This window comes from Lates calcarifer, linkage group LG15 (genome assembly GCF_001640805.2).
Source record: "Lates calcarifer isolate ASB-BC8 linkage group LG15, TLL_Latcal_v3, whole genome shotgun sequence".
Classification (NCBI taxonomy): Eukaryota; Metazoa; Chordata; class Actinopteri; family Centropomidae; genus Lates; species Lates calcarifer.
In genome coordinates, this window is record NC_066847.1 from 27,369,138 (window position 1) to 27,397,008 (window position 27,871).

The 27,871-nt window shown below is 38.6% G+C and overlaps 1 protein-coding gene across 2 annotated transcripts; it reads right to left on the bottom strand.

The window, feature by feature from the left end:
- Positions 1 to 949: 949 nt before the first annotated feature.
- mroh1 (maestro heat-like repeat family member 1) lies at positions 950 to 24,744 on the bottom strand. 2 transcript variants are annotated; one of them, XM_018684267.2, is made up of 45 exons: positions 24,587 to 24,744; positions 23,685 to 23,796; positions 23,285 to 23,430; positions 21,995 to 22,126; positions 21,751 to 21,913; positions 20,697 to 20,795; positions 20,335 to 20,486; positions 19,250 to 19,390; positions 18,711 to 18,803; positions 17,541 to 17,619; positions 17,062 to 17,175; positions 16,754 to 16,827; positions 16,469 to 16,591; positions 16,211 to 16,318; positions 15,686 to 15,830; positions 15,429 to 15,469; positions 14,826 to 14,967; positions 14,593 to 14,645; positions 14,175 to 14,282; positions 13,545 to 13,664; positions 13,302 to 13,424; positions 13,011 to 13,157; positions 12,047 to 12,073; positions 10,597 to 10,719; positions 10,406 to 10,485; positions 9,949 to 10,090; positions 9,655 to 9,750; positions 9,203 to 9,307; positions 8,770 to 8,905; positions 8,273 to 8,385; positions 7,959 to 8,111; positions 7,734 to 7,790; positions 7,385 to 7,482; positions 7,090 to 7,255; positions 6,614 to 6,783; positions 6,341 to 6,478; positions 5,929 to 6,043; positions 5,557 to 5,703; positions 5,408 to 5,474; positions 5,050 to 5,171; positions 4,716 to 4,865; positions 4,460 to 4,594; positions 3,978 to 4,080; positions 3,731 to 3,796; positions 950 to 3,646 (listed from the first exon to the last, which is right to left on the bottom strand). In XM_018684267.2, the coding sequence occupies exons 2-45, from the start codon at positions 23,704 to 23,706 to the stop codon at positions 3,570 to 3,572; spliced, it is 4,911 nt and encodes a 1,636-aa protein (XP_018539783.1). In that variant the 5' UTR covers positions 23,707 to 23,796; positions 24,587 to 24,744; the 3' UTR covers positions 950 to 3,569. The 2 variants fall into 2 exon arrangements, with proteins under 2 accessions (XP_018539783.1, XP_018539788.1); XM_018684272.2 differs by lacking the exon at positions 12,047 to 12,073.
- Positions 24,745 to 27,871: the final 3,127 nt, after the last annotated feature.

Here is a 27,871-nt window from a genome sequence, read left to right on the forward strand (position 1 = left end):
GTAACTGAAGTTCCTACACACAACATTGCCAGTGGTTCATATATTTACACTGCTGCTGTTATGGAGCACTATCAAACAGAGAGTAGTTGCAAATTCCCACAATGTCGCTTTGTTTGACTCACTGCTCTGGTTTCAGATGAGTCAGGCCAGACACATGTTCTCTCAGGACATACAGACCATTGGCTCCAATATAAATGCATATGTAACACCGAGCTGATGAGATGAGTAAATTCCCAAATCCCAGGATGATAATACTGTGGTACACTGCAATATTTTACGCTGGGTAGAGAGCATGATGTAAGAGCAGACCAACAAATTGTGAAATATAACAGCACAAAGCGAGAAATATTATACACGGGGACACTGTGTCATGAAATTAAATGACATACATCTTTCCTGGTTGAGACTAATGAAGAAAATTGGTTTTCTGCTGGTGTCTGTTGTTTGGCCTCTGACAATGTCAAGACGTCAACAGATCTTAACATTTAATTTTGTAGCATCTTTATTGCATGATCACTTTACTTGGCTCTTTACTGTCCCCATGTGGACACAGAGAAAAGTAAACACCCACAAGAGGAACTTTGCAAAAATGTGCATACCCACGTTTCTTAATCTGTAACCTGAGGATGAATGTGTGCAGCAGAGGTAAGAGATAAGGAAAAAATTTAATTCAGAGATACACAGAGGGGAAGTGGGCTTTAGAAGAGGTTAACTGGTGTGTCTAATTAGAACCAATTAGAAACCTAGTGAGCTTAAGGTTAACATTTAGGGTGTTAAAGAGACTAGAAAACTGTCCTACATTTTACAATCATAAAAATCAACACAGCACCATTTAAAACAGGAAAAGATCTGCTACATTAAAAGTGAGAGTACATGGCATATGAATAATTTAGTGAAACTGCCTGATTGCCCTGTATAAACAACAACAAAAAGTCACAAAACTCAACAGTTCTGTTCTAATGGATCTGTTTATTTCTCCATTTTAAATATATTGATCGCCATCATCCACTCTCTCCTCTGGTCCATTATCATATGAAAAGTGACGGTCACACATTCACACATTCAAACATGAATCGATTGAAATAGCCATACCTTCATGTGTCATACAGAGGATATACATTAATAACATTCAACATGTTAAAAATCAGGAAGATGACATGAAAAATCACATCAGTTGTATAAAGTTTATAACAGCGTTTAAACTGAGAACACTGCCAATTCCCACTCACCCTAAACCAAGCCATAGTGTTAGAAAGTGCTAGAAGCCATGAGTCCCTGTTTGTAGAACATCTAAGCCAACAAATACAGATGCAGGAGCAGCCTTTTTGATTTATTACATTTACGTAAATGTGAGTTTTACCAGCTTTTATTTACCCAAAAAGAACAAATTGCATTAGATAAGACATTTGAAATAACCCAAGATCTACAGCCTTTTCTGTTATTCAAGAGCAAAAAAAAAAACAAACAAAAAAAAAAAAACACTTAGTTGACGTTTGCCTCTCAGTTCTTAAATCAGGGACTACATAGCGGAGCTTAAAAGTGCAACAGAAATATTGAAGACATCCGCATAATCATACTTTAAGACAAAATACAAAAATGTATTGCTTTCACCTGATTTGCTAGTGGACTTCTTTTTTTTTGCCACCAAATAAATTTCAATTGGGACAAACAATGGACTGGTTTGCATCCCCCCCTTTGGCCATTGCATGAATTAATTTGGAGACATAAAAGTTACATGTACAGACAACCTTACATAATACAACACTCACACATATTTACATGACATTAAGAGGCCTGCAAACCCACAACTGTACCTTGGAATAGGACAAAGTCAACCATTCGACGGAATAATGACAGACACTGAACAACATTAAGTGCATTCAAAATGGGAGAGAGAAAATAGTTTACAACTTCTCTATAGTGCTATTATATGATATCAATGGACATTTGGCACAAACTGTTTTCAGCATGGCTACACAAGGTCTGATCTACCTAACAACACTGGTATATAATAGTCTGATTGGCTGGAATAGAATTTTCAGTATCAAAATGACAAAGTCTGTTTTATCATTTGGCTCCTACATTAATCATCGTTACTCACCACAGAAGGTTGGCAATGTTCTTGTGATAATTAATGTTTGTATGGAGCGTGGCTGGAGACTTTTGTTGCATGTAAAGCTGAATCATCAGCTGCATGCAGGTTAAATAGATCTGTGCTAAATCAGTCCGAAGTGTCCTTAAGAGATGATCATGTTGTGGCCATTCAGTTGTAGTGGTGGCAGTGATTTACAAACAGCTCCATTACGGTTTAGAAATGGAGGTGAGTTACATTTTCTTTAATCTGGTCTGAACCAGCCAGTTAGCATGTTAGCTAAAGCTACCACAGCAGGAATAGCAGTAAGTATCAATCCCGCTGTTCAGAGACTGTTAAAGTAGCCACTAACTATTTATTGGCTGGTTATTCCTGGCAAATTTGATTGATGTGACAGAGTCAGCTAGATGACCTGGACTACTGGACACAGCGTAACCATCATAACCACCCTGTTTTCTTTTAATTACAGCCTCCACCTACAACTACAAACAACAGAGCATATGTAAGTCCTGCTGTAGTTGTGCCTTTAGCATTTAGCATTTTTTATTATAGACTTCACATAATTTTGTAAAGTCATAACTTATGGTACCACACTTCTTGTCTGATCTAAAATATTTAACTGGATCTTCATGGAGGGCAGAAGTAAAGCTCTGAGTAAACTGAAGGACACCAGGTTGATCAGATGGAGGGTCTTTGGGACACTAAAATCTATCTCTCAAACAGAGAGCCACAAACTAAAACGAACATCTACTAACACTATCACAAATTTCTGGTATGACTACACACCCACACACATACACACTTTAGCTACCACACAGAGTCATGTGAAAGATTTCTGTCATGTACTTTAAATGTGCATTATTGTTCATCATTTGTATGTAATATTTGAAGAAACTATATCTAGTCTAAAAAATGTATTACTCAAGTTCAAATGTGTTTTTAGCCTCTGCATTAAAACTTCTTGAAGCATGGTATATGTCATTAATGGAACACTGTATATCTCTGGTACTGTCACACTGAACACTAAATGCTACAGACAATGTCAATCTGTAAAGAGCAACACAGTCTTTGGTCACTAAAATATACTTAAGAATGAACACTTTCCTTCAAGTACCATAATAAAGTGTCAAGAGAAGCTAATCAAAGCTGCTAACGGAAATATATTTCAGTGTGTCTGTATGAGTGCATATTATCAATGTTCATTTGTGGGATTTCATTACACTGGTAAATGTGTTAGTTTGGCTTCTGGCTCCACACTTGTACCTTTTTTGGTCCCTGTTCTGATTTTAATTAATGTTGCAGTTATGCTATTTGGATAATTTCATAATGACTGCACATTTAAATCGTGGGATCTGCATGTATTTGTAAACATGGGTCCACGTCCTAAAAATATACTTTATTTTGTCATGTATTTTCTATAGTGATGACAAATGGAAACACTAATATTTGTATGTAGGTCTGTGTGTGTGTGTGTATGTCAGTGGAAGTGTCCCATGGCCTCTGCAGCCTTCACTCTCACCACTGGATCTGGATCTTGGAGCAGCATCACTAAACCTGTGGCATTAAAATGTTAAACCAAATGAACAAAAACAACCAGTTGTAATTTTTGAAGGAAATGAAGATCATTAGGAAAATCACCTTTAGTGATGGTTCCCATGTTGAGGTGGGAGAGATGCTCCTCCTGAAGATTCCCCAGCAGAAACCCTGATGACACACACACACACACACACACACACCTTGCTCTATAACCAGGTCACATCAAATACATTGTTTCTGAAGAGTTTCATTTCCATACTCTATGTGAGAATAGCAGGTGATACAGCAGTTGCAAAATGATTTTTCACATTTAAAGACTTTCTACTAGTAAGTTGTGTTGCAGTCATACCTATAAACATGGCAGCACCTGCTCTGACCTCAGGCCAGTTGCTCTTAAAGAACTGGATGACTGATATGTGGTAGAAGTTCAGCATGCCTGGAAAGTCCTGGATCTACAAACCACACAACACAAACCATACACTGAGCATCAAACAAGTACAAGAATCTCAGTAGTTGAGAGTATCAACATCTGATGTGATTTAGCTGAGAACTGGTGCAATTAATACTAAAATGCACTTATATTATGCACTGTCTACACATTTCAGCTGTTTGTCAGTCGTCTGTCTCACGTGCGTCTGACAGAACACATGCACTATTTTAATCAATTCAGTTGTCTACACAGGATGCACAGCAACTCACTTTTTACTCAAGCTATATGCCTGTAAACATATTGCAAAGCATATGTTTATGCATGTAATTACAGTGATGGTACACTGATCCCCACTTTCAGCCATGCAGGGATACTTGTGTTTATGACTGTGTGTGTCTCACCAGGTACTTTGTAAGGTCATTGATGAATTCTCCATAGTGCAGGCTCTTGTCATCGTGGAGGTGGTTCTGAAACATGGTTGTGATCTGCTCTGATCCCACCACAGGAGCACACACGCGCATCGCATACTTACACGCCTGGACACACGCAAAAACACAATTCAAATTTGTAAGAAACAAGGTAGCAGTAAATCTTCACACAAAGAAAAATGAGTCTTGAAATATTGTGTGTTTATGAGCATGAGTGCAAATTTCCTACTTTGACCACATGTGGGTTTGGGTCAACCAGGTGTAACAGCAGGCTGACGAGAACGTTGTGGATCTGGTCTTTGAACACTGGCTCTCCTGAGCCAAACTTGGACAGGTTCCCCATCAGGTGGATGGAAGCACAGCGGATTTCATCATTCTCCTGGATGAGGACAAAAGATGCTGTCAGTGTTATATGTGTCTATGTGTGGGAGATACAGACATACAGCTTCACCTTCTCATGAGGTCAAAACACCTACAGGACACTGACTTCAAATAAGCTGTATTATATGGTACACTGTATTTCATCAAATAGCATTTTGAGAGTAAAAAACTAAAAAACTTACACTTTCCAAGAATGGTTTTATCTTCATGAAGATATAAACCACCAGTAAGTGGACATTCTTCTTGTCCAGGTAGAGGAGAACTTTAGACAGACCAGACATAGCCTCAAGAGTAATCAGCTTACCTACACAGGAAGACCAGAGGCCAGAAATTGAAAAAGAGGACCATTACAGCAAATCCAGGATGAGTGGCTGAGCATGTGGTATAATAAACATGATGAATGAGGTGAATTAAAGTGAAACCCTGAACCAGCAGACTGTAAAACTTCAGGATTCACTGCAATAAATCTGATGAACCAGACTACAGATTATTTTAAATTTACTTTTTCCAGCATAGGAAATAACATTTCTGTCAACTTACCTGGATCGTCTTTCTCTTCCATGCCTGAACTCATGGCTGCCAGTAGCTCCTTGGCATATTTATTCACCTGGTGGGGGAGGGAAGCAGCAAAGTCACTTAACAGTTACAGTTGTGCGATAACGTAGCACAGTGTGTGAGCTCCTGTGTACCTTTTCTGGTGATCCCACAGCTATATTGCCAAGCCCTCGCACAGCCAACATGCGAACAGTGCAGCAGGGATCTGAAATCCTCTCCATCATGTTGTTCATCAACACGTCTATCAACATCAACTCCGTCACCACATGATGGTTTAACAGCTGGACTCAGGAAATGACAGAGAAAGAGAAAATGCGTCATGTTATTCATGTTCTCCACCTGGACAATATTTCCGATAATGTAGTAGCATTTAGGACTGTTTTCATGCGTAATATAACCTGATACAAAAAGTCATTAGTAATTTAGACATCATTGTAACAGGTGGAGGCATTTATTGTTCATTGGACTGACCACCTGACACAGAGCAACTATAAAATGAGTATCACCTCAGAGAAGAAAGCAGTGACGGTGATTCTCTGGCATTCGTAGATATTGTTTAGAGAGGGACACAGACACTCCACAATGGCTGGCAACCTGGGACCAGCATGTTTAGCCATCGCCCTAAAGAGAAAACATATTCAAGTTTATACACATTTTACAGAAAATACTGTGAGATACGAGAAAGAGAATATAGAGGAGGAATTTCATCTTCACACTTGAAACGTATGGACAGCATTTGGCTTTAATTTGTTGTTTAATGTTAAGTTCCTACCATATTCTTTTACCAAAGGGATTCAAAAACTGTTTTTTTTTTTTTTTTTAAACAATTTTACTTCAAAGTACAGTGTTTGTCAGGTGGTTATATCTGGTGGGGGTGTCAACATACATCCAGCTAGCTTAATGTGAGTCTGTCTCTACCTTGCTAGTAGTGTAACTCCAGTAATGTGTGTATTTGGTTCCCTCATTGCATCCCAGGCGTTATCCTCATCCAGTCTTTTCATCACCTCATCTAACTGAGCTCGTGCTAACAAGATTCTCAGAGCATCAGCCGCTACCCTGGAATCCAAAAAAGAAAAAAGAAAAAAAAAAACCTGATTAGAACACCAAAACCCAAGATTACACCTTTGCAAATTTTATGTATGCAAGAACCTAATCTGCATTTTACTAGTTATAAAAAGCCTAGATGCCCACCCTGCCACATGGACAGCTGCAGTGTGTTTAGTGTTGCTGTCCCTCGGTGCTGAGACTCCAACACTTGCTCCTAGTCTGACAGTGAGACAGGAGAAGAGCTGAGGGAACAGACTGACTGCTGGCTCCTGACTCTGGCCATTCAATAGCAGCTCTTTGAGACCACATGTCATCTAGAAACCAAGCACACACAGACACACATGCACATGTTAACGCGATTTCTGTTTGGTATGGAGCTGCTGTTCAGTGCAGGAACCAGCTGAAGAGTTTTGTGCATAATCTCAAAGGTGGCTGTAGCTAATTTCTGTTTTTGTGAAACTTCAGAAAATGGCTAATGACTGATGGTAAAACTACAGAGTTCTACCAGATGACAATGAACTGAACATAGTAGACCAGACCTCAACCTTTATGTGCGCGTGTTACTTTTGATCAACCTATCAATGTAGACAGTGAGATGTCTGTGAGTGTTTGTGACTTACAGCCAGTGGCTGATTTGTGGCCACCTTTGTCGTCCCTCCTCTTATCATGGACTCCTTCTTATCAACGTACGGTGCCATGACGACAAGCTTCTCCATCACCATCTCTATGATCTGATTGGCTACGATGGGATCTGCTCCCAAGGCCATCCACATCTCACTGGTCCAGCTGGACAGACAGACAAAATAAATACACAATTTTTAATAGATACAAAATATCCACCATTAAAAATTCTACAACTAATGGAAAATTAAATTAATGAAGCCAATGAGATGAGTTTTGTGTGTTTATATATACCTGTCATATGGTAGTGGCTGGTTAACTAGTGTATTAATGACAGTCTGTAGATGCTGAGAAGCCAGGATTAGTACTGTCTGTCCTACTGCCACTCTCACCTAAACAAAAAGACAACAATGAATTCATTTTTTCAGTGAGACATGAGTTGCATAAAATGCACAAAAAAATTATTGTAAAATTGTCTCCCAAAAAGTCTGTGTAACTGTGTAACTTGGTTATTTTAAAAAATATATAATAATAGCAAAAAAGACTCCATAGCATGTTCATAGACCATCAGAACTGATTATAGCAACTCCATGGAAAGATAAATACTGATGATAAACAAAGTAAGACACATTGCTGTTCCGACCTGCTCCTCTGTGATGCTCTGCAGACGCACATGGAGCACCTCCAGCATCTCTGGTACCTAACACACACACCATACAACACAGAAAAAGACAGAAACAAACGTGTTCTGTATGTGGTGATCCAATACAGATGTGCAAAGCCTATATGCTTCTGTACTTCTAAATCAAAGGTACAGAGATGTCACACAGTGCTGTGTGAGATTTATGAAAGTAAGTATGTGTGTTACCAGCTCTTGCATTCCCCCTCCTCTGTTCTTCAGCAGGGTATTTAGGATGACAGATGAAGCTCTGCAACAGTTTGTCTGACTGTCGACCAACCCTTCAAACAACATGAACACCAACGTCGTCAGCTGCTGCTGAGGCAGACGTTTACTCATCACCTGACACACACAGGAAAAAAGACACAGTTGTACTGTACAGGTTCTTACTTTGAATCTAATGTAGTGACACAAACATAATTATTATCCTGGACAGAGTTAAGCAAAGAAACAAGATGATTTAAAGTAAAATTAAAGTTCAGATTGAGAGGTACACTGTGTACCTTGGTGAGGTCAGAGCAGGTCTTGTAGAGAATTGAGTGGTCAGGGTTTTGTAGTCGGTCTTTTAGGGGCAACAGACCATCCACACCTTCATCCTTATAATCTAGTGAGAAACCTACACAAAGAGAATCAGGGGAGATCCAAGTCAAAACAGCAAGCTTTACAAAACTAATGATTATATCTCTAGTCTATTTAGGTAAGGGCTGGAGTGTAAAGGTTTGGTGACAGTAACATATTAATCAGAATTTCAAAAATGATAATTTTGATGCATAATGACCCATCATAAATTATAATTCAAGATCAGACACGTCAGCTCCCACTGCTTGTCCCTTTTCAAAACTCAGTTTAATAATAACAGATATCAGACTGGGCTACTCACCTCCATATGACATAACATTCAAACCAACCTTGATGTCAACACTTTCATCAATTAAATTACTTTTTCTCAGTTAATGTCTGATTTGGTCTAAATCAAGAAATAACTGATACAATGAAGTACCTTCATATCGTAGCTGTATATAAAGCAGTGTGTATATACAGTCAACAGCAGCAGCACGTACAGCAGGATGAGGGTCAGAACAGCGCGGAGACAGTCGACCCAGCAGAGCTCCTAGGTTGTGGAAGGATACCATGTTCTGGACAGTAAAAAGAAGAAAGGAAAGACACAAAGTGCCAGTCTCAACATCAAGTGAAGCCAAAGAATGTTGGCACTGAAGAAGAAACTTAGCGGCTGTGATGCTGTGGGTTGTGCAGGCAAGAGGCACCATGAATTGACAAAGTGTGAAGAGATGGTAAATGGTTTAATATAAGTCATGACTGATGAATGAGTGAATACAAAGGACACATTAGAGTTTTGGTTGTTATGTGCACGCATGTATTACTTTGAATCTGTATGTGTCTTTGTGTGTGTGTGTGTGTGTGTGTGTGTGTACCTTTACAGTCAGGTTATCCAGGTAGTAAGCCAGTATGTGAGCAGTAGCTGTGACAGCTCTCTCTCTCTCGTGGTCCTGTCCGGAGCTCAACCATGATTCAATGTGCTGCACAAGACAATGATACACAACCTATCTCAGACAACATAGAGATACTGTACAATACAGTTGGAAAAGTTCACTGAGGCCAATGATTATTTTTTGAGAAACATATCAGGGAGACTGAAGAGAGGAGGCAGAGAAGAGAAAGTGGTAAAAATCTGTTGATGCTGGCAGAGATATGTTATTTTTTACTCGCAGGCAACAAAACAATATATTTCAGAAGATTGTGGTTTATCATATTGCCAAATAAATATGATCTCAGAGTGGGAAACAACAGGATAATGAAATAAAACAAATGGTGGCATTAAGCTGAACACGAGAGGAGCCAGTTTGCCTGAAACACCAGGCCTCACCTTGAAAACACTCTGCAGGCCATCAGGTGTGGGATCCTTGGCCAATACACTCTTCAGCAGCTCCTGCAGTGCAGCCAATGTGTCTTTGTACAACGCCTGTAAAGATTTACAAGGACATGTTACTGCTAAACTCCAGAAATATTAGAAATTTACTTGTTGCAAAAAATCTGATGATCTGCTGATGAGGGTTGAATAGGAGTGAAAATTAATGGTTCCACAAGACAATGTCAAACATATTTGTGAAGTAGCACCTATACTGTGCTGTATGTGTGTCCATTTCTCTGTTTCTTTCACCTTTCTCTGCTTGGGGTCCAGTATCTCCTCCTCTTTAGTTTTCTCTGGAGTGTGTGTCTCAGGTGGCAGAGAAAACACACTGTTAACACACACCTTTAGCAGGTCAAAGCTCTCATTCTCACTAAGTGCAGGATCCAGAGGCCTGAAGAACCACAGGTCAAAGATAAAAAACTAAAATCTCAAGTGCAGAGTTTAGGGATATGACAGACTCTTTATTAATTATATGTATTTTTTTTTGTTTTTGTTTTTCCAGGGTTGGCTTATATGTGAGGTCTACTGTGCAGACTCAAGCTGCAATTCTGTGGTTGGCAATTAAGTTTTATCAAAGGAAATCACTACAATTTATTAAAGGGAGATGCTGATGTCAATATCAAACTAGCAGAATTGCCAGTATCATCATCCCCTAAGCCTTTGGACTACAAAGAGCGTCCAGTTGTTTTATTGAAGTAAAGGATACATTAGGTTGGCACAAGTGGTCATCACAAGATGGCGCACTGGAGTCCTCAGTGAATCAGCTGGCTCTGCCTTGATAAAATCCTGAACAGGGTAGACATAACAGCAGAAAGAGAGATCAGAAAATAATATTACAACTCTACCAATTATTTTGAAACGACCAAAAGATGTCCCTTAATACGTCTTCATACTGACCAGCATAACATTAATGAGCTCCTGCTTGCGAGAAAAGATGTAGCCTTGTTTCTTCACACACTCGCTGATAGCTATGCCTATCAGGCCAACACTCTGGATCAAACTCAGTTTCATAGTGAGGTCCTAGATTGGAGCAACACACACATACAAATGCAGGTGGACAAAATACACAGACGAAAGACATACAAGAGAAAAAATGGTTGGACACAGATAAAAAATATTTAGGTCAAGAGAAAAAGTATGTCACATATGAAGAAAATTTGGTAATTGCCATTTTCACATTATCAGGAATGCAAACAACAAGGCACACTGCAGCCCCCTTTACCAGATGCAGCTCTATGAACAGCTAAGCAAAAGCAAAAACAATCCAGAATCATTCCAGCAATATAAAAATCAATCAATCTACTCAGTCCATCACTCAATCAAATCAATCCAATAGTGATAATGCAGATTGATCCTCCATGCCTATGGATGGAGAGAAGTTTGAAATCAGAGTTGAGTCATTAGAGGAGATCAGTTCAACAGCAAACCACCAGCAGGCTCTGGTCTAACAAGTGACAGAAGAGATTGAGGCCTAGAGACATGAAAAGCTGTTAGGATTTAGCAAGAAACCACAAAAGCTCTTTCATACTGAGGGTGAGTCATTGGTGGGCATTTAAAGAACAATCCACCAGAAAGACAGAGTGACTAGAATCCAGTGTGTAAATCACATGGAGATAAAAATTATCAGGAAAAAAGTTACAAATGAGATGGATCATTCAAAAGACTAGCTAGCAAATTCTTTGTATTGTATTTGGTTCAGTAACGGCCAGAGGAAAAGAACAAGGCCTTTGTGGCATCTGATCTGTTTTCAAAACTCATAGTACTTTAAATGCAAGGTTAATGCAAACTAGTTACCATGTTACTGCTTTTACATCAGTGAGTTACAGTGAGTGTTGGATTCTCAAAAAATTTTTAGTGGTGTATCACTTTTAAGCTACATGTCACTGAGGCAGAGCAATTTCACACATTCAAATTAACACAATCAAAGTCAACTTGCAACATTTGGTGGTGGTTTTCTGTGTTTTCTACTACATTCCCATCTGATCAAATTTTAATTTTGAACTGAGTCGGTCTATTTGGTATCAAGTGCATTCTGAAAGTCACCAATGTTCCCCACCAACATCATTCATGGTGTAAAATCTTGTGCTCTACCTTTGTGAAATATAGCTGATACAGCCAAGTAAAAGCTTAAAGGAAAAGTAGTTGCATTATTGTATCAAACTGTTTTTTCTTGACTTGAAGACTTTAAGATCTTCAGTAAAGATTTTAGTGACAATATCACCACAAGTGTACAGAGTAAGGATGAAGAGCAAGATGTAAGGGAGAAAAGAGAAAAAGTTAACTAGCAAGGATTAGAGAAAACAAAGAAAAACGGAGATAAATAGCCTCTGTATGCCTGTGACGATACCTTTGTCTCTACTTTTATCCCCAGAACCTGTATGAAATAGAGGTGATAAAGTCATGAGCTCACATTCACAAAATGTGAAAACTAAATCTGTATTGCTATTACTATTGTTGATTTGGAAATAAGTAAATGATTTCATACCCAGTACCATGTTTATATGTTCTTATGTTTATACGTTCACCTGAGTTATTTTCGTCTGAAACAAAGCCAGTAACAAGCTGATGATGCATTGTTAATCCATTGATGAACACTGTCACAGCCACATAAGTAAAGACTGAATGACTACTAGCTGAATTTAGCCCTATTTTAAACTCATAAGTAACAGAGTTCAAAGAGATCGGGTCCATTTCAATGCCGTGTTGGGAAAATACACTTGAGGCAACAATCTGAAAAATCTAGTTCAGTGGTTGCAATGTGGATGCCATAGATGACTTAAATGCGATCAGATGACTTTAATACTGGCTAAAATGAAGGTCCATCTGTAATATTTTATGATACTGAATGGATGCTTGATTCATACCAACTAACTTAGCACTTTGACTCTACACTGTACAATGCAATTCATTTAGTTGGACTTAGTTGGAGCACAGTAAACTAATGTGCACTGGAAATAGTGCAAGTAGTCCTCTTCCTCATATTTTCATTTCATCATCAAAAGAGAGGACCATTTTTGGAAATCAGAATCATCATATCAGAGGTGGATTTGTCCAGCTAAAAATAAACCAAGAGATCTTTGCCAGGTTTCTTCTCGAACGGTCTTATCACTTATCACAGGATACAATGACTGTGTCTCTCAGCTACAATATCACAAATTATGAAGTTCTGTAGCTTAACTACAGACTGCAACCCTTGTTTCTCATTATCATCATCATCATCATTGTATGCAAATTCTCCGTCCCAAAGCCCACTGTATAAGAACAACGTCTCTTTTGTAATCCCTGCTATGTAACCCCCATATTTACATTACCTTGGTATTAAAGTGTTTGCTGATGCAGCGAAGGATGTCTTGATCAATGCGGTGTAGTATCGTTTCTGGAGGTGCATTCAGAGCCACTTGACCATAACACAGGATTAATGTGCTTTTCACCTTCTCCACCTCAACATCATTACGGTCCTAAGAGAAAGGAAGGGAAGGAAAGACAAAAACAGACAACTGAAGCTCTTTTAGCAACACCAGTAACATAACTAGATCTAAAGAAACCAAGTGATGCCTATAACAAAATTGTAATTTGAGAAATACTGTAGATGTTATTTGTACTTTGAGCAGGTTGAAAATGCTTGGTGACTTCTTGAAGGCATCTGATTTTCCAAACTCATCCAGCTTAGCCAAAGTTCCCTCCAGGTGGCTGTTAGCACACAGACCGATGCCCATTGCAACTCCCTGATAGACAGAGAAGACAGAAACAAAAGGCTAAATTTTAACCTTGTCTAGATATCAAACACCCCGTAACAATCTGTGATGTGTTTATGTTTTCTGGTTATCACAGTACCACAGCAGTACCTCTCTTTCGACAGCGTCATTGTGTCGTGCTGTAAGGAGGATTTCCTGCAGCTGTTTTTTTACCACCTCCTTATTGAAACACTGTTGGAGAGTCACTCCTATACACCGGTACAGGAAACTCTACAATAGATGGTAAAAATACAATTTGAAATGTTGTAAAATAAAAGAATTTTATATGCATTGGTAGTTCATCTATGTTCCTTATTAATGTTTTGCAGCCTAATGAGGGACCGTGTCCCCTTTTTGTGTTGTAAGATCTTCTAGGTTGTCATAAAATGAAAAAATACATTCAAACATATAATTTTAGTTTTAACTATTTTTCAAGATTTCTACCTCCTATTGTAAAAGTTAACAGCTCTGTTGTCTCTATTTCAAGAAGGACTTGTGGCAGTTGGGTCAAGAGGAAGCATTGCTCTATTTAAGGAAGTCATGAATCCCATACGATGAGAACCACTGGTGAACAATGTTGATTTTTGCGTTTAACTATCTCTTGCTATGGGGGCTTAGCAACTCGACAAAGCACTAACTTAATATTGCTGGACAAACATTTGTAGTTACACCAAAACATTAGCTTGCACCCCAGCTCGCTTTTAATTTGTGGGTGAAATGAAGCTGTTGAAAAGCACTTACCTTCTCCTCTAAGGAGTTGTTATATGTGGAGAGATACCTCGTTGCCTCGGCTGCCAACTGACACACCCATTTGTCATCAGCAATAGTAGCCAGGGTTTTAGACAATAGCTGGACAAAGTTTCAGATAAAGTTGGATTTAAATATTTCCACATCAAAACAGATAAACAAAGCATACAGCATAATTTCTCTTCTTGAAAACAGGCCCTCATAATAAATACTCTACATCTATACAAACATCTTATTGTGATGATCATCAATTAGTCTACTGCCACTGATTATGGACAATTAATGCAAAAAAATAGCAATTATCAGTTGAATTTGGGGGCAAAAATAAAATGGGTCTATTGTCACAACATTTAGGTTTCATTTAGATGCAAAACACTGACATATTATGACGTGAATAAGATAATAAGCACACCTTCAGCAGCTTCTCATCCCAGTACTTCTTATCCAGGCTCTGTTCTGTTGACTCTGGAAACAACAGTACACAGTCAGACTACTCTTCTACAGAGGAGAAAGCAGATACTGTTTATGAGGAATGAAAAGGTAGAAGGATATTGTGCTGTGTAAATGCTGTTAACAATGACAAACAGAAGTATCAGCTCTGAATACACTAAATTTATAGAAAACATTATGTCCATATCTCCATACCCTCTAGTATAGACAACAGAGGAGGTATCTCTTTCTCCCAGAGAATCTCTGTCTTGGGGTGAATATTGGTACTGAGGACTTCAAGGACGGAGAGGGATGGAGCTCCATGGCCTCTGCTATTGAATGGGAATGCTGCATTCACCTGGAACCACGGACACAAACCAGGGCACAGATTAGACATGGTATAGCTACTTGCTTTTCTCACTTAAAATAAGCTTATTTTATTTCTAACCATAATTTCACTTCTAGTTATTGAATAGCAGTCACAACTGAAACACTTGAATGGGATTATCTTATCATCCCTTCTCTAATCAAAGATTGTAACTGAAATATTAAAAGGAAAATTAGACTTGACAACTGATAAGGATTATTGGGCATGATAAGTGATTAGTATAAACTGTGGGTTGCAGTTAATTAATTACAATTAATAACAATCTGTTACTCTAACCTATGACTAGGATAGATGTTTAGTGAGCCATTATTCTGAACTCTGGAACAAAGTAGATGTATCTTATCCAACATTTTAGCCTTTGTGTTTTCCTCTGGCTCCATAAGAAGTCATCAGATACTATTGTAACATGTTACACAGTTGGCTTTGCTTACCAGCAGTCTGATCATTAATGTTTGAGGAGAGGGCAGATTGACTGGAAAAGAAAGATAAGACACATTTAGTTTGGAATTGATCAGAACAGCAAACAGAAACAGACTTGTTTTATGTGTTAAAATTCATTTGTAATGCTGCATTTTATATAATTCACAACTTCTGGTCATAGCAAATGTAAACCTAATTTGTTCAACATGTGATGTTTAACTTTTACACAGATGCACCTTTTCACCTTTTCAGTAAATATTCCACATACCTTCCTGTGTAAAGTCTATGTTAAAGCTTGGCTCCTGGTTATTTTTCTTCTTGTTGCCCAGCACTATCAGACTCTTACACAACGGAGTGGTGGCATTGCTGTACTGGGCAGGGGTCAGATAGTACAGCAGCTTGGGCCATAATACCTACAAACAAACATTTAAGTGACACAAATTTAACAAGAACTACTTTATTGTATATATAAACGCAAGCTTCATACAACTGCAGTAAAACTAACATCTGCAACAACATCAGGAGTTAAATGATTTTGAGAACATACAGTACTGTGCAGAAGTTTTAGGCACTCTAGATGTTTTTACTCTTATCCTTCATCAGTACCATACTTTTTTTTCTGTTTACTGCACTTCACATAAGGTTAATTGATTAATAAAAATTAATCATGGGATTATTTTTGACAGCATCCTCACTTTACCTCACTTGCCTAAAACTGCCTTAAACATTTGCACAGTACTGTATATGAATTAATTATTAGACAGATGGGTAGACAGGGAGGTAGTGTACGTACATCAGCTAGTCGTCCAACAGTGGTGGTCAGGAGATGAAGGGTGCTGTCACACATCGCCCTCAGTGCCTCATTTGTCACTTCCTCTGGATCTGTGGGCCTCTCACCGCGCTGGAGACACAGACAAGTGCACAGCACAATATGTTGGATGACATATACTGCATACAATCACATAAGCCACCCAAACAAGAGTATACATGAATGAAATAGTTATCATTAACAACTTCCACACAAATGAAATTTCCAGCACACAGAATTCACCTGGTATGTGTCAGGTAAGGCACAGTGCTGAACTATGAATCGAACCAGTAACTCCCCTCCCTCTAACTCCAGGTAACCATGATGAGCCATTGCACTGATCACCTGCACCACACGCTTCTTCACCTGGGAAACAGAGTCAGTGTGTGATGCCATAACAACGTCATGATTATCTGAGCAACAGTCCTCTGCAGGAAAGCTAGACAGTTAGGCTTTTTATCTAATCTTAATTTAGTGCAATAGTCACATAGAGGCTAAAAGAAAAATCCTGATCTTCATGTGTGTTACCTTGTTGCTGTGGTCAGCCATTGGTTGTCTAATGCTGGCCAGAATCAGCAGCTTCTTAGTCTCCATTGTAGAAGCTGCAATACACACACATTAACTTTGAGACACAAACACAAATGAGCAAATAACAAAAGATATTGTAAAAGAAATTGTGTAGTCTGCATGATTATGCCCAAATATGAACTAATACTTTGATATAATCCACAGCTAAGTGACTGACTTATTATCTTTAACTGTTATTCTAATGCTAAATAAACCACAGAGTTAGAGATAAGTTGATCTGAGGAGTGTATATGTCTTGCTTCTCTCACTGGTGGAGTTGATGAGGTGGCGAAGGACAGCCAGGGAGCCCATCCTGCTCCGCTCATTGCTGTTCTCCAGCTTCTGAAGTACAAACATAACCAGCCGGTCGGGGAAGGAGTTTGCTAAAAGAAGAGAAGTAGAGGCAGAAAAAAAGAAATTTTAACAAGGATAAAACACTGGAAAGATAAACAAGACGAGGGAAGGAGAGAGAAGTAGACCAACTGTTGCAGTTAATATGATTATCTTGTGGGGCACACTGAGTCTGGCAACCTAATGGATGATCTCATTACTGTTCTTGTGACTCCATAGAACTAAAACAGATAGAAGGTCTGAATGCTGTTGGACAACATTCAGCTTTTACCATACACTTAACTTTGTCACCACAGACCTACTACTGTGTAAGACATAAGTAGTTTAACATAGTGTAGAGCAGTAAATGATCAGTAGACAGGCACAAACACAAGCACCAACTGAAAAGCTTTAGTACCGAGCAAACTGAAGCAGCGCAGGACCTCGTTGTGGTTCTTGACAGTCGGAGGGTTATTGTAATCAGTGGGGGCGGACACCTGGGGGAGACAAAGAAAATGTTTCACTGTTCTCTCAAACGTCGTATGTCAACTTGTGCACCATTAAACACTGTTACATGCCATGATACGAGTTCTAGTGAGCACTGACATTTTAGTTCAAAGAAAACTGTAAAAGATTACTGTAACGCATGATTTCTGTCCGACTACTACAGTTGGCAGTGACTGCCATTTGTTTGTCCATGAGTAGCCGATCACTCATGGTCTTTTTATAGAACCATGTAACACATGAGAAGTTTCAACCCATCTCCTGTAGGGGCTACATATGTCAAATAAAAACAAAACCTGACAATTTTTTAAGGATCACATTTTTCAAAGTCACCTTTTAAAATTCTGCAAACAACTTCAGCTACACACATGTACAATTTAGTGTTTGCAAATGAGGTTATAAGATGTTGTGTACAATTACAATAGGTATAATAACTGTAACTGTTGTTTAAAAAAAATGGTGCTGTAACTCTCATTTATACTCTCAGTCTGCACCAGGCCATCCAGATGATACATCACTGCTAGAGTCATTGTGGTAAAATATTGCAACAGTCAAGGCATCACGCCAAGAGTCAGCTGACTCACAAGTCTGTCATGACTGTCATTTGACACATCTTATAGAAAGAAGCATAAAGTGAAGTTGAGATCACAAGGAATAATACAACCTCTCCATTGTTTAGCTACAGATTTCTGGTTTCAGTAAGGTGAACTGTTTTGTAAATTGACAGGACGAGTGAGGCACAAGGACTGTATTACAGTTACAACTTAGTCTTGTGATAGAAAGTGCTACACAGACTGTTGGGAACCAACAACTATCAGTAGTCAGACCAGACAGATAAGAGTAGAGCAAATATCATGTAGTGGTGTTAAGAAGTCTTTCATGCTTGCTGTTTGCTAATAGTCTTTTACTTGGCGTGTCCAGTGCTTTTTGCAATAACATAAAAAACACCTACCTTTTCCAAAAGTCAGGGGCACAGCATTTCTTATTTGAAAACAACTCAAAAACTCTAAAATGTTGTGGAGTGTTCCTGACCAACATGTGTATGACTGAACTTGCAGAATGCATTTTCTTTAGTAATGTATACCTGTTGATGCAGTGCAAAGAGTAGACTGTCGAGTTGTGTCTCCAGCACCCTGCTGCCCATGTTGACAGAAGCATCAAGCACTTGGCACAAACTCTGGGTAAAGACATAGGGAAAAAAATACTCACCCTCTGCCAAATTAATTGAGTGATGTTGCACTTAGGTGATTAGAAACTATTTTTAAACCACAAAGCAATGTTAGTACATCATACCTGTATTAATGCAATGATTATACTGTAAATGAGTTAACAGCTACAGGTTATAATAGCTGTAGATATAGTTTACAAGTTCCATATTACAAAGGAAACATGCCAAAACGGGTATATCTGGGTTTGTTAATAATCGTGGTGTGTAATCTTGCTTCATAGGACTGATGTAACAACATTTAATAGTTTATTGTGTGATTTCAAAACTCCAGCACAGATGTACTCCAGTGAAAAGCCAAGAGGCAGTTTGAAGTTGGACAGTGTTAAAACATGTGATTCATGTTACAGAATCCAAAATCAACAATGTACCTCTGTCATGCTGGATTCCATGCATACCTTGCTAATGACATAGTGCTCATTGTTCTTCTTGTACAGGGACAGGATGGCAGGAATGAGTTTGGGAATTTGCTCCTCCAGTTTATCACTGGCCATCAAGTGGCACATAGAGCCTACTGCCTCTGCCACTGTCAGCCTCAACTAGAATACACACAGAGAAAGACAGGATGTCAGGTGACAGACATGAGAAAGATTAGGCGACACACAGTCACAAATTAGAAACATCAAATAGATGCACGTAGGTAGAGAAGAAATAACTTGTAACACCAGTAATTTTAAAAGATTTAAATATATCAGATATCAAATTTAAAAGTTAAAGTAACTTCAGTCATCACTTGAAAAACTGCCACTTTATCTGGTGGCTATAACATCATAGATCTATATTCTCCTTTCAGGAGGCAGAATGGACTATACAACAAAAAGAATAAAAACAAAAATAAAAAAGCATACAGTAAATGTATGAATACTTCACTAAAGTCTTCACTAAAGTCTGTGTTTGCAGATTCAGTGCTCTTTTGCACCATGTTGTGAATTAACCATAGTTAACTCTAATAGGTTCCTTGCCTCCTATAAAGCAGCACAAAGGCATAGTGGTTAAATTGTTAACAAAGCTAAGTATAGATTCACTAAAGACATGTACAAACAGTAAACTATGTGGTTACTACACTTTTAAGATCCCACAGAAACTTTAACAGGCTCTAATAGACTGAAACCATGCTGCCAGTGCTTAACATACCTTGCTAAAAGTGGGAAGAGAAAAGGACACCAGAAAAGTGTTCTCACAGTGTATTTTCATTATAATTCAGTAAGATGAGATTCACAGTTTTTTTTTTATTTTTATATATCATCTCTTGGCGTTATTCTTCAGTACAGTGTTTCCCAAGTTAGCCTTGGCATCATCATCTTTGTACCCAAAAGTCAAAACGTCAGGCTTTAGGTGGTTTATCACAGTTTCCCTACTCACTCAACTTCCCACAAATCTGCATGAACACAAGACTGAATGCCAAATGATCAGTCGCTTTTAGGACTGTATAGTCCACTGTATATCAAAACATCTTACTCAACATTGACTTCTGTAACCTTACCTTAGACTCCCTACTTTGTAACCAGTTACTAAAGAGAATGTCAAAAGCAGCATAGATTTCACTGGAGAATGTGTCCTTCCTGACTGTGGGATCTGGAGCTTTGTCCAGGTTGGCCAGGTACTCCAAGATACTGTCGCTGAAATGACAAAGGGCTGAGGCGGGAGAAACAAAACAGAGAGATGGAAAATTAGGAAGAGTAGTAAACAATTTGATGACAAAACTTTAAAAAAAGACTAAGGGGGGAGACTTTAATATTTTTGGAGGTGAATACCTGCAGGTAGTGTTTTTACTGTTTTTCTGTTTTCAAGAGAGGACTTATTATACTGAAACAATTTTAAAAAAGCATGGCAGGAGGCTCTTACCAGAAGAGAAGACCCACTTCATGTTGTCCTGTTTGGCCATGCTCAGCATGGGCAACATGGTACCCAGAATAGCATTCAGGAAGGGTACCATGCCATAAACTAGAGAACATGAGGAAGAGTGCAACATTATTGGCATGTTATTACTCACTACTTCCTCTCTAAGTAACAGAGAATATACAAAAGTAAAAAGAAAAAAAGAAGGGATGGTGGAAGATTACAGTAGTCCCCAGTTAAGTCTATATTGGCAGACTTGAAATTTAAAATCAGTGCATTAGCAAACAACATGTTCACATGATCACATTATGTTTCAAAATAAAAATTATTTCAATGTATCTCTTTACTGGTCAATTATTTACTGCTACTAAAAATGGCTGGCTTTAGTTTGTACTTCCTTCAAAGCAGCTGTTTCGTAGGGTAAAATACAGAATGACAATTGTGCCGTTATGGATATTTTTGTTTATTTATCTATTTAGTATCTGCTCATATTGAGTCCTGATTCCATATTTTGAGACACAATACAGATGTTAGCTCTTAATTTATCTTCGGAGTGTCAGTCTTAACAGTTGTGGCAGGAAGGTTTGGACAACATCTCTTCATCCACAACATGAAACAAAGAATCAAGTTTAAATTTAGGCGTAATTATATTAGCCACACTTCATAGTGATGGTACACTGCAAAATAAGGCTGAAACAAAGCAAAATATTTTTTTTAACTCAGGGTGTCTGCTTGGTTTGTTTGCTAACCCACAACGCACTTCAAGTGCTGTGGTTTAAGAATAGATTAGAGTGTTTTACATGAGTGTGAAGGGGCTACTTTGACACTTGGCATTTCCAGAGCACAAATGATTCAATAAACAAAGGATTGTCACTCTCCTCACACAGCAAATGTCGTTTTTGGACAGGTTTAACAGGTTTGTGTCTTTCTCAACAACCTCAACCACGATGCCTGCTTTGTGACCCAAAGTTCTGATCTCCTGTTTTGTGTGTGTGTGTGTGTCTTTCTTATGTCCTTAATCTCGCAAATGTGTGGCTTCTTTGTGCAAATATTTTCTTACCATTGGAAATAGAGAGATTGGCTAGTGTTTGGACCACAAAGAAGTGAGGTAAGACCCCTGGCTGAAACTTTGTAAGAATCTCCTCCATGATATCATTGATGTGCTTGTTACCCACAGCAACTAAGATATTACTGGCTGCCTGCTGCCAGTCAGGGATGACCTCCTGAGAAGACAGTAAGAGTATCATTTATCATCTGCCCTCTGAAAGAAACAAAAAATAAATAATTAACAGGACATGTTTTACCTTTGAACGTGTCATCTCATCTGAGGCCAGAGAGATGATGCTTTTGATCCTGGTGGAGCAGATATCGTCTATCCTGCAGCTGGCAATCAGCTCAATTGTCTGAAGAATCACAACTCTGTGACTCACTACCAGCTAGAGGAGGAGGAGAAAAAAATCGAAAATACACGATACTCAGTAAGTGCATGGACTATTTTAATTTTCGAAAGCATAAAATCCTCTGTAGCTATGGACTTGGGTTTGACACGGACATAAAATATGACTGAGTGCATTAAACCATCTCAATACAAAAGGAAATCCTATGTCACTATGTCCCTGATGTTTTCCTCAGTGTAATGATGCCATCATCTGATAATCACATGGCCAAGTGCTGTGACAGCATGATTATATGTTGCAGCATCATGTACAGATACAAGCTGACTCAGAGGTCTATGGTGAAATTTGCAAAAGTACAAACAAAGAACAGACAAAGAACAGAATCTAAGGGAAACATTCTTAGTAAACATTAAGATACATTTGTGATCGTCTTGTAGCGATTGTAGGTAGACTGATTTTATTCTGTTCTATGGACTCATGCAGGTAAAATGTTAGCAGGGTAAATGCTGCTGAGCATTTTGTATTGCAACGCTAATATAGTACATTTTCAGGGAAGTAACATTAACTAGAACATTAACATTTATGACTACTTGTTTACATCTTTTCCATGTGTGAAACCTCTAGAAGGAATGCCTTGACTTACACAGTATTACTGTCTGTAACAGGCCAGCAAAGCACATGCTAGGGGCTCTGAAAGGCCTTTTAAGTGTGACTGGGTTTAACAGATTAACAGCAGACGGTTGTTAACTGGGGTTACTGGAGTCAAGTCACAGGCATTTCCATCATGTAAGTTCCACTTTTTAACGTTTGTTGAAATCCTGCTTAAGGTAGAACATTCTATAAAGGCAACGTTTTCCCCTTTGTAGATATCAAAAGCATGGAGGACTTCCCTGCAGCTTCCACTCTGAATGTATACAGTATGATCACACAGTGCAGTCACAGCAATTAATTTGTGTTTTGTGCTCATTCTGAAGCCTGTACTGAAGACTGTACAAGCATGCATGTATGGTCATGCTTATCTGGGTTTTTGTCAAGGACTACAAGAGCTATTTGCTTTCTACTTGGTAATGTGAGGTATAAATACTGATAACAGCAGCAGTTCCTGGTTACCCTGATATTTTTTAATAGATAGCTCTGACTTGTGGCTGACACTCTGGCTGTGTGTTTGTCAAATGTAGGTGTATTTTGGGGTGATACCTTTGGATGTTTCAGGAGGTAGTCCTGACACATGGCTAAGACACGGTCTGGCTGCTGTTTTCCAAGGGTTAACATAGACTTTCTGACCTGCTCCTGGACCTCTGAGTCTTTATCATTGGCTGCATCTAGCAGAGCCAGGGTCACCTCTAGAGGGAAAACACAACAGAACAGAGACATATTTTATGAGGAAGATTATAAAGCAGAAAGTAGAAAGAGATCAAGTTAATGCAAATGGCTACACAAAGTTGGTGACTGCTGTGCATTTAAATTATTAGCTACCTAAAGAAATACAAGGAAATATGCATAACTTTGCCTTCAGAACAGTGTCAAACAGCATACAAAACACTGTGGCTGAACTGAGTCAGACATAAAAACAAATCAGCAGAAGAGAAGAGCTCACGTTCCACATCTGTCTCATCCATAGTGAACAGCAAGAGGGCTGGCTTCCTGGAGCCTGTGGCTGAGGATCAAGCTTCCCTCCTGGGGGACAGATGGGCAGGGGCTGCCTGGAGCTAAAGAACAATGTATGATATGTGTATACACAGTGAACTTGAATGTTTTTTCAGATTTGAGTCAGCATTCATACATACAGTAGTAGGCAAATTGTTAAATATTCTTTGCAGTTAAAACAAAGCAAGCTACAGTATTTTTCTCGTTTTAACTGTTAATCTTCCGATGCCAGCTGCAAATGGTGTCTCACAGGAGATGAGGATAAGCTTGATAAAGATCTCATTCAGTCTCAGTCTAATTTTGCTTCTCTCATTCACATGAATGACAACAAGACTGGCAGCAGAGAGCCAGGTGATGGGTAACATTACAGCTGACACTGACCTCTGTGACAGTCTCACTAAAGCAAACACTGAAACCTGAAGACCTTACTGTCTACAACTAAAACAACTAACGCTGTCTATTTATATAAACTGGATTTTCTTTAAAAATCTATCACTCCAGTTCTCTACGTTTAAGCTACCTGTTCAAGCCACTCATTTAGCAACATAGCCACCAACTAAACACGAAGACACGAAGCAGCTAACTCTACTGTAATGTTTAATGTTAGCGAAGCTGTAACGAGATGACATAAAAGACAAGCACAACCTGCGATGTTAGCGAAGTAAACCGCTTAGTGTCACGTCTTTTATAGCTGTTGTTATCATAAAAAAATTACCTTTAAACCTGCTCGGGTGGTGATGCTATTGTTACATTAGCATGCTAACCTAGCAGCTGCTGCTACGGAAGAGCCGCTAGCGTCCTTTCATCACACACTGAAGCAAAACCACAGATTTGCTAATGAAGCTAACTTACCAACTCCCAGTGAGTGTCTGCTTAACGATAACCTCTCGTGGAAACGTGGCTTCCTATCTCAATTTAGACAACAGACTACCCTGTCAGTGGCACAGCTAGGGTTGGTGCTGACTGCAGGTGTAAACACGCCTGGTCATGTGCTTGTGGTCAGCAGGAACGTATCAGGCAGGGGGCGTACCCAGAAACTAACACAGCACCGAGGCACATAGAGCTGCTCCTACCACCGCCACTGTCACTGTAACATAACATGCTTGCTGGAGACTGGTTGTCATGCCTGACCCAACTGTTTCACTAAATGAATATTTCTTGTGTTTTGTGTGTCTCTGTGTTGAATGAAGTATTCAGATCCTCTACTTTAATCAAAGTAAAAGTATGATTACAGTCAAGTGTTGCATTCAAAATCAGAATCAGACTTTATTGCCAAGTAAGTTTGCACATACAAGGAATTTGTCTTGGTATATCGGCGCTAAAGAACAGTAATAGTAAACAACGACAGATATAGAGAAGTAGAAGTAAGGCTAAGTAGTAGAAAGAGCAAAAAGCAAAAACAATATTTACAAAGAACATAAATATATACACAAGGAACAGATGTATTAGCTTGCATAAGTAAGTACACCGGTAGTCTAAGATGTAATATTGTTACTATTTTATAGGAGTATTGAAATGATTTTGGAATGGGAACTTCTTAACTTAAAAATGCAGTAAAAGCAGCTTTTAGCAGCAATATTTACTGTATTGTTTTCTCTACATTTGACCTATTGTAAGCTTTACATGCAGATTAACAGCTAGTCCCAGATGGAATTTGTGAATTGGGTTTACAACTGATCTATAAAACATCAAATAATAAACACTAATGAAGCCATTAATTATTTATAAATTCTTTAGAAATGGTGTCTCACCAGAAAGTGGTACCAGACTGTTAATACGAATGCATAAGTATAGAGGTAGCATTTTAATGCTGTAGCTTGTTGAGGTGGAGCTAATTTTAATTGCTTTATTTAATGTTTGATAGGTTCATAATTTGTTTCATAATCTGACTATATAAAGATTAGCAAAGTAATAGAGACTATTGCAGTACAATATTTCCCTCCTATAAAAAAGCTTATATGGAGATATTGAAGTAAAGTGCATGTCCAACTTGTAGTTAAGAGCTGTCTAATGTAGACATGCTTTTCAAGGTGCAGTTCAGTCTTTTTCAAAGAGATCTTTGTACTGCATTTTAAATGTGTCACGCAGCACCTTCAGAGTCTTGATTTCCACATTCTTTCTCAGTCAGTCTGTAAGGACAGGCTGACTCAGCTGTGACTCAGCTAATCCTACAAAATACACCTTACTCTTGGTGGTTCTGTCAGTGAATCAGTGAGACATGGCCATTAGCATGCAATAGGATTTGACAACACAGGAACCCCAGGCCCCAGACTTAACCATTATTATATGATATCTGGTTCCAGTGACAGCATGGCAGAGCAGAGACTTCCTCCTTGACCAGGGGTTGAACAGCCAGAAAAGCAGCTAGGGTCTCCTCCCGTTTCCTCAGTTCTTCTTTGAGGCTGGCCATCTCTGTTTGGCAGGGCACTGCTTACCTCTTTGTCAGCTTTGAGCTCGATGGCAAGCTCAAGGTTGGTTATTCTCTGTTGCTCTAGTCTTGTTTTCAGGTCCAGCTCAGCCTGATGAGCGGCTCTTTTACTCACATATGTGATGAACTGTTGTCTATTCATGCTAATACAAAATTGTTAAAGCAGAAACAGGGCATCAGTTTTCTTAGTTTATTAATTTAACCATTTCTTGCATTCACCAAAGTCATCATATCACAGTGCTGCACCTGGAACTAGTCAAAGTTCATGGCTTGAATTCCTGTTTTTGCTTATTGTTGTCTTGGCCTGATGTAGCCAAACAGCCTACACAGATTGTGGATTCAGTGCTGTTCAGCAGTTGACACAGAACTGTTTATAGGACTTGTTTTATCTTTTTTTTTTTTTTTTAAAGAATATATATATAAACAGGAAGAAACCAACTGAAACTAGTGTTTTCTGTGTTTATACAGACAGGGAAACTTTTGATTTGGGACAAAAAGGAGTTAGGCATCAGTCATTTCCTGAGGACATCCAGTGCGTATACTTCAGAGGACTAAAAAAACATTGCTGTGCCAGGAATGATAGCTCAGTTTCTCAATATTTCAGTTATGTGGTGTATATCAAAACATATCATTACAACACTATCTTCACTGCTAAAACAGTGATGATTAGCAGACATTACTCATACTATACAGGCCGTTCTCAGGGTAAGAGCTGACTGGTTCAATATGTTCACCCATCTGCTGGTGCCGGTCCTGTAATCATAATTCCACAGTTTTTCTGTCGTGTTTGAATACTTTAGTTTGCTGTTGTTCCAATGTTTATCTGATAAAGGTTCCAATTTTATATTAAATCCACTACATACATAGAAACCTAAACTGTAACTCTATAACATAACATTCACAGGGAGAGGGTCTGTGATGCAAGAAGGGACAAGTAAAAAGGGAAAAGGCAAAAATACAATATCTGACATTTATAATGGCAAGAAAAGGGAACATGAAGTTGTAGTTTTGCATTCCTTTAAACAAAATTTGAGCATGACGTTCCGTGATCTGTGAAACCACATCTACGAAAGGGCAGTTAGAGTAGGTGTTATCATCAAACCTGCATTCAACTTAAATGTAAGATTAATTTAACAGGGTAAAAACTTTGGCCTTCAGAACAGTTTGTTGACATCAGCAAAACAGTAAAACATTAGATTCGAAGAGAGTTTTGGTCACCCGAAGGATAAATCCAGTCTTTTCAGCCTGTCCAAACATAAAAACACCACCTGTTTCAGCTCCCCTCAGTCCCGGTTTCCTTGTGTCAGTACAGTTTTGGTGCTGAGTTGAATTGGTTGCTTGGACCCTTGTATGCCTGCTTGTAGCCCTAGTGTCTGTTGCTGCAGGATAAATTAAGTAATTTTTAATAATCTTGTCTTTCCATGGCTCTTTGAATAGATACTATAACTAATCCAGTTTTTGAGAATTTGTACAGCCATTTAAGACCAAAACATTTTTTCATTCAGTCTTAATGATATCACTGTATGTGAGAGATGCTGCTAAAATAAAACTTACTAGGTGAAAACAAAAGACATGAAGCTGTTTTACAGTCCATGTTTTATCAAACACAAAGGTATAACAACAAGTGTATGTACAACTATATACAGTGTTCAATACAATATTACAAGAACATCAAAACACTTCATTGATATGGTCAGGTATTTTGTAAA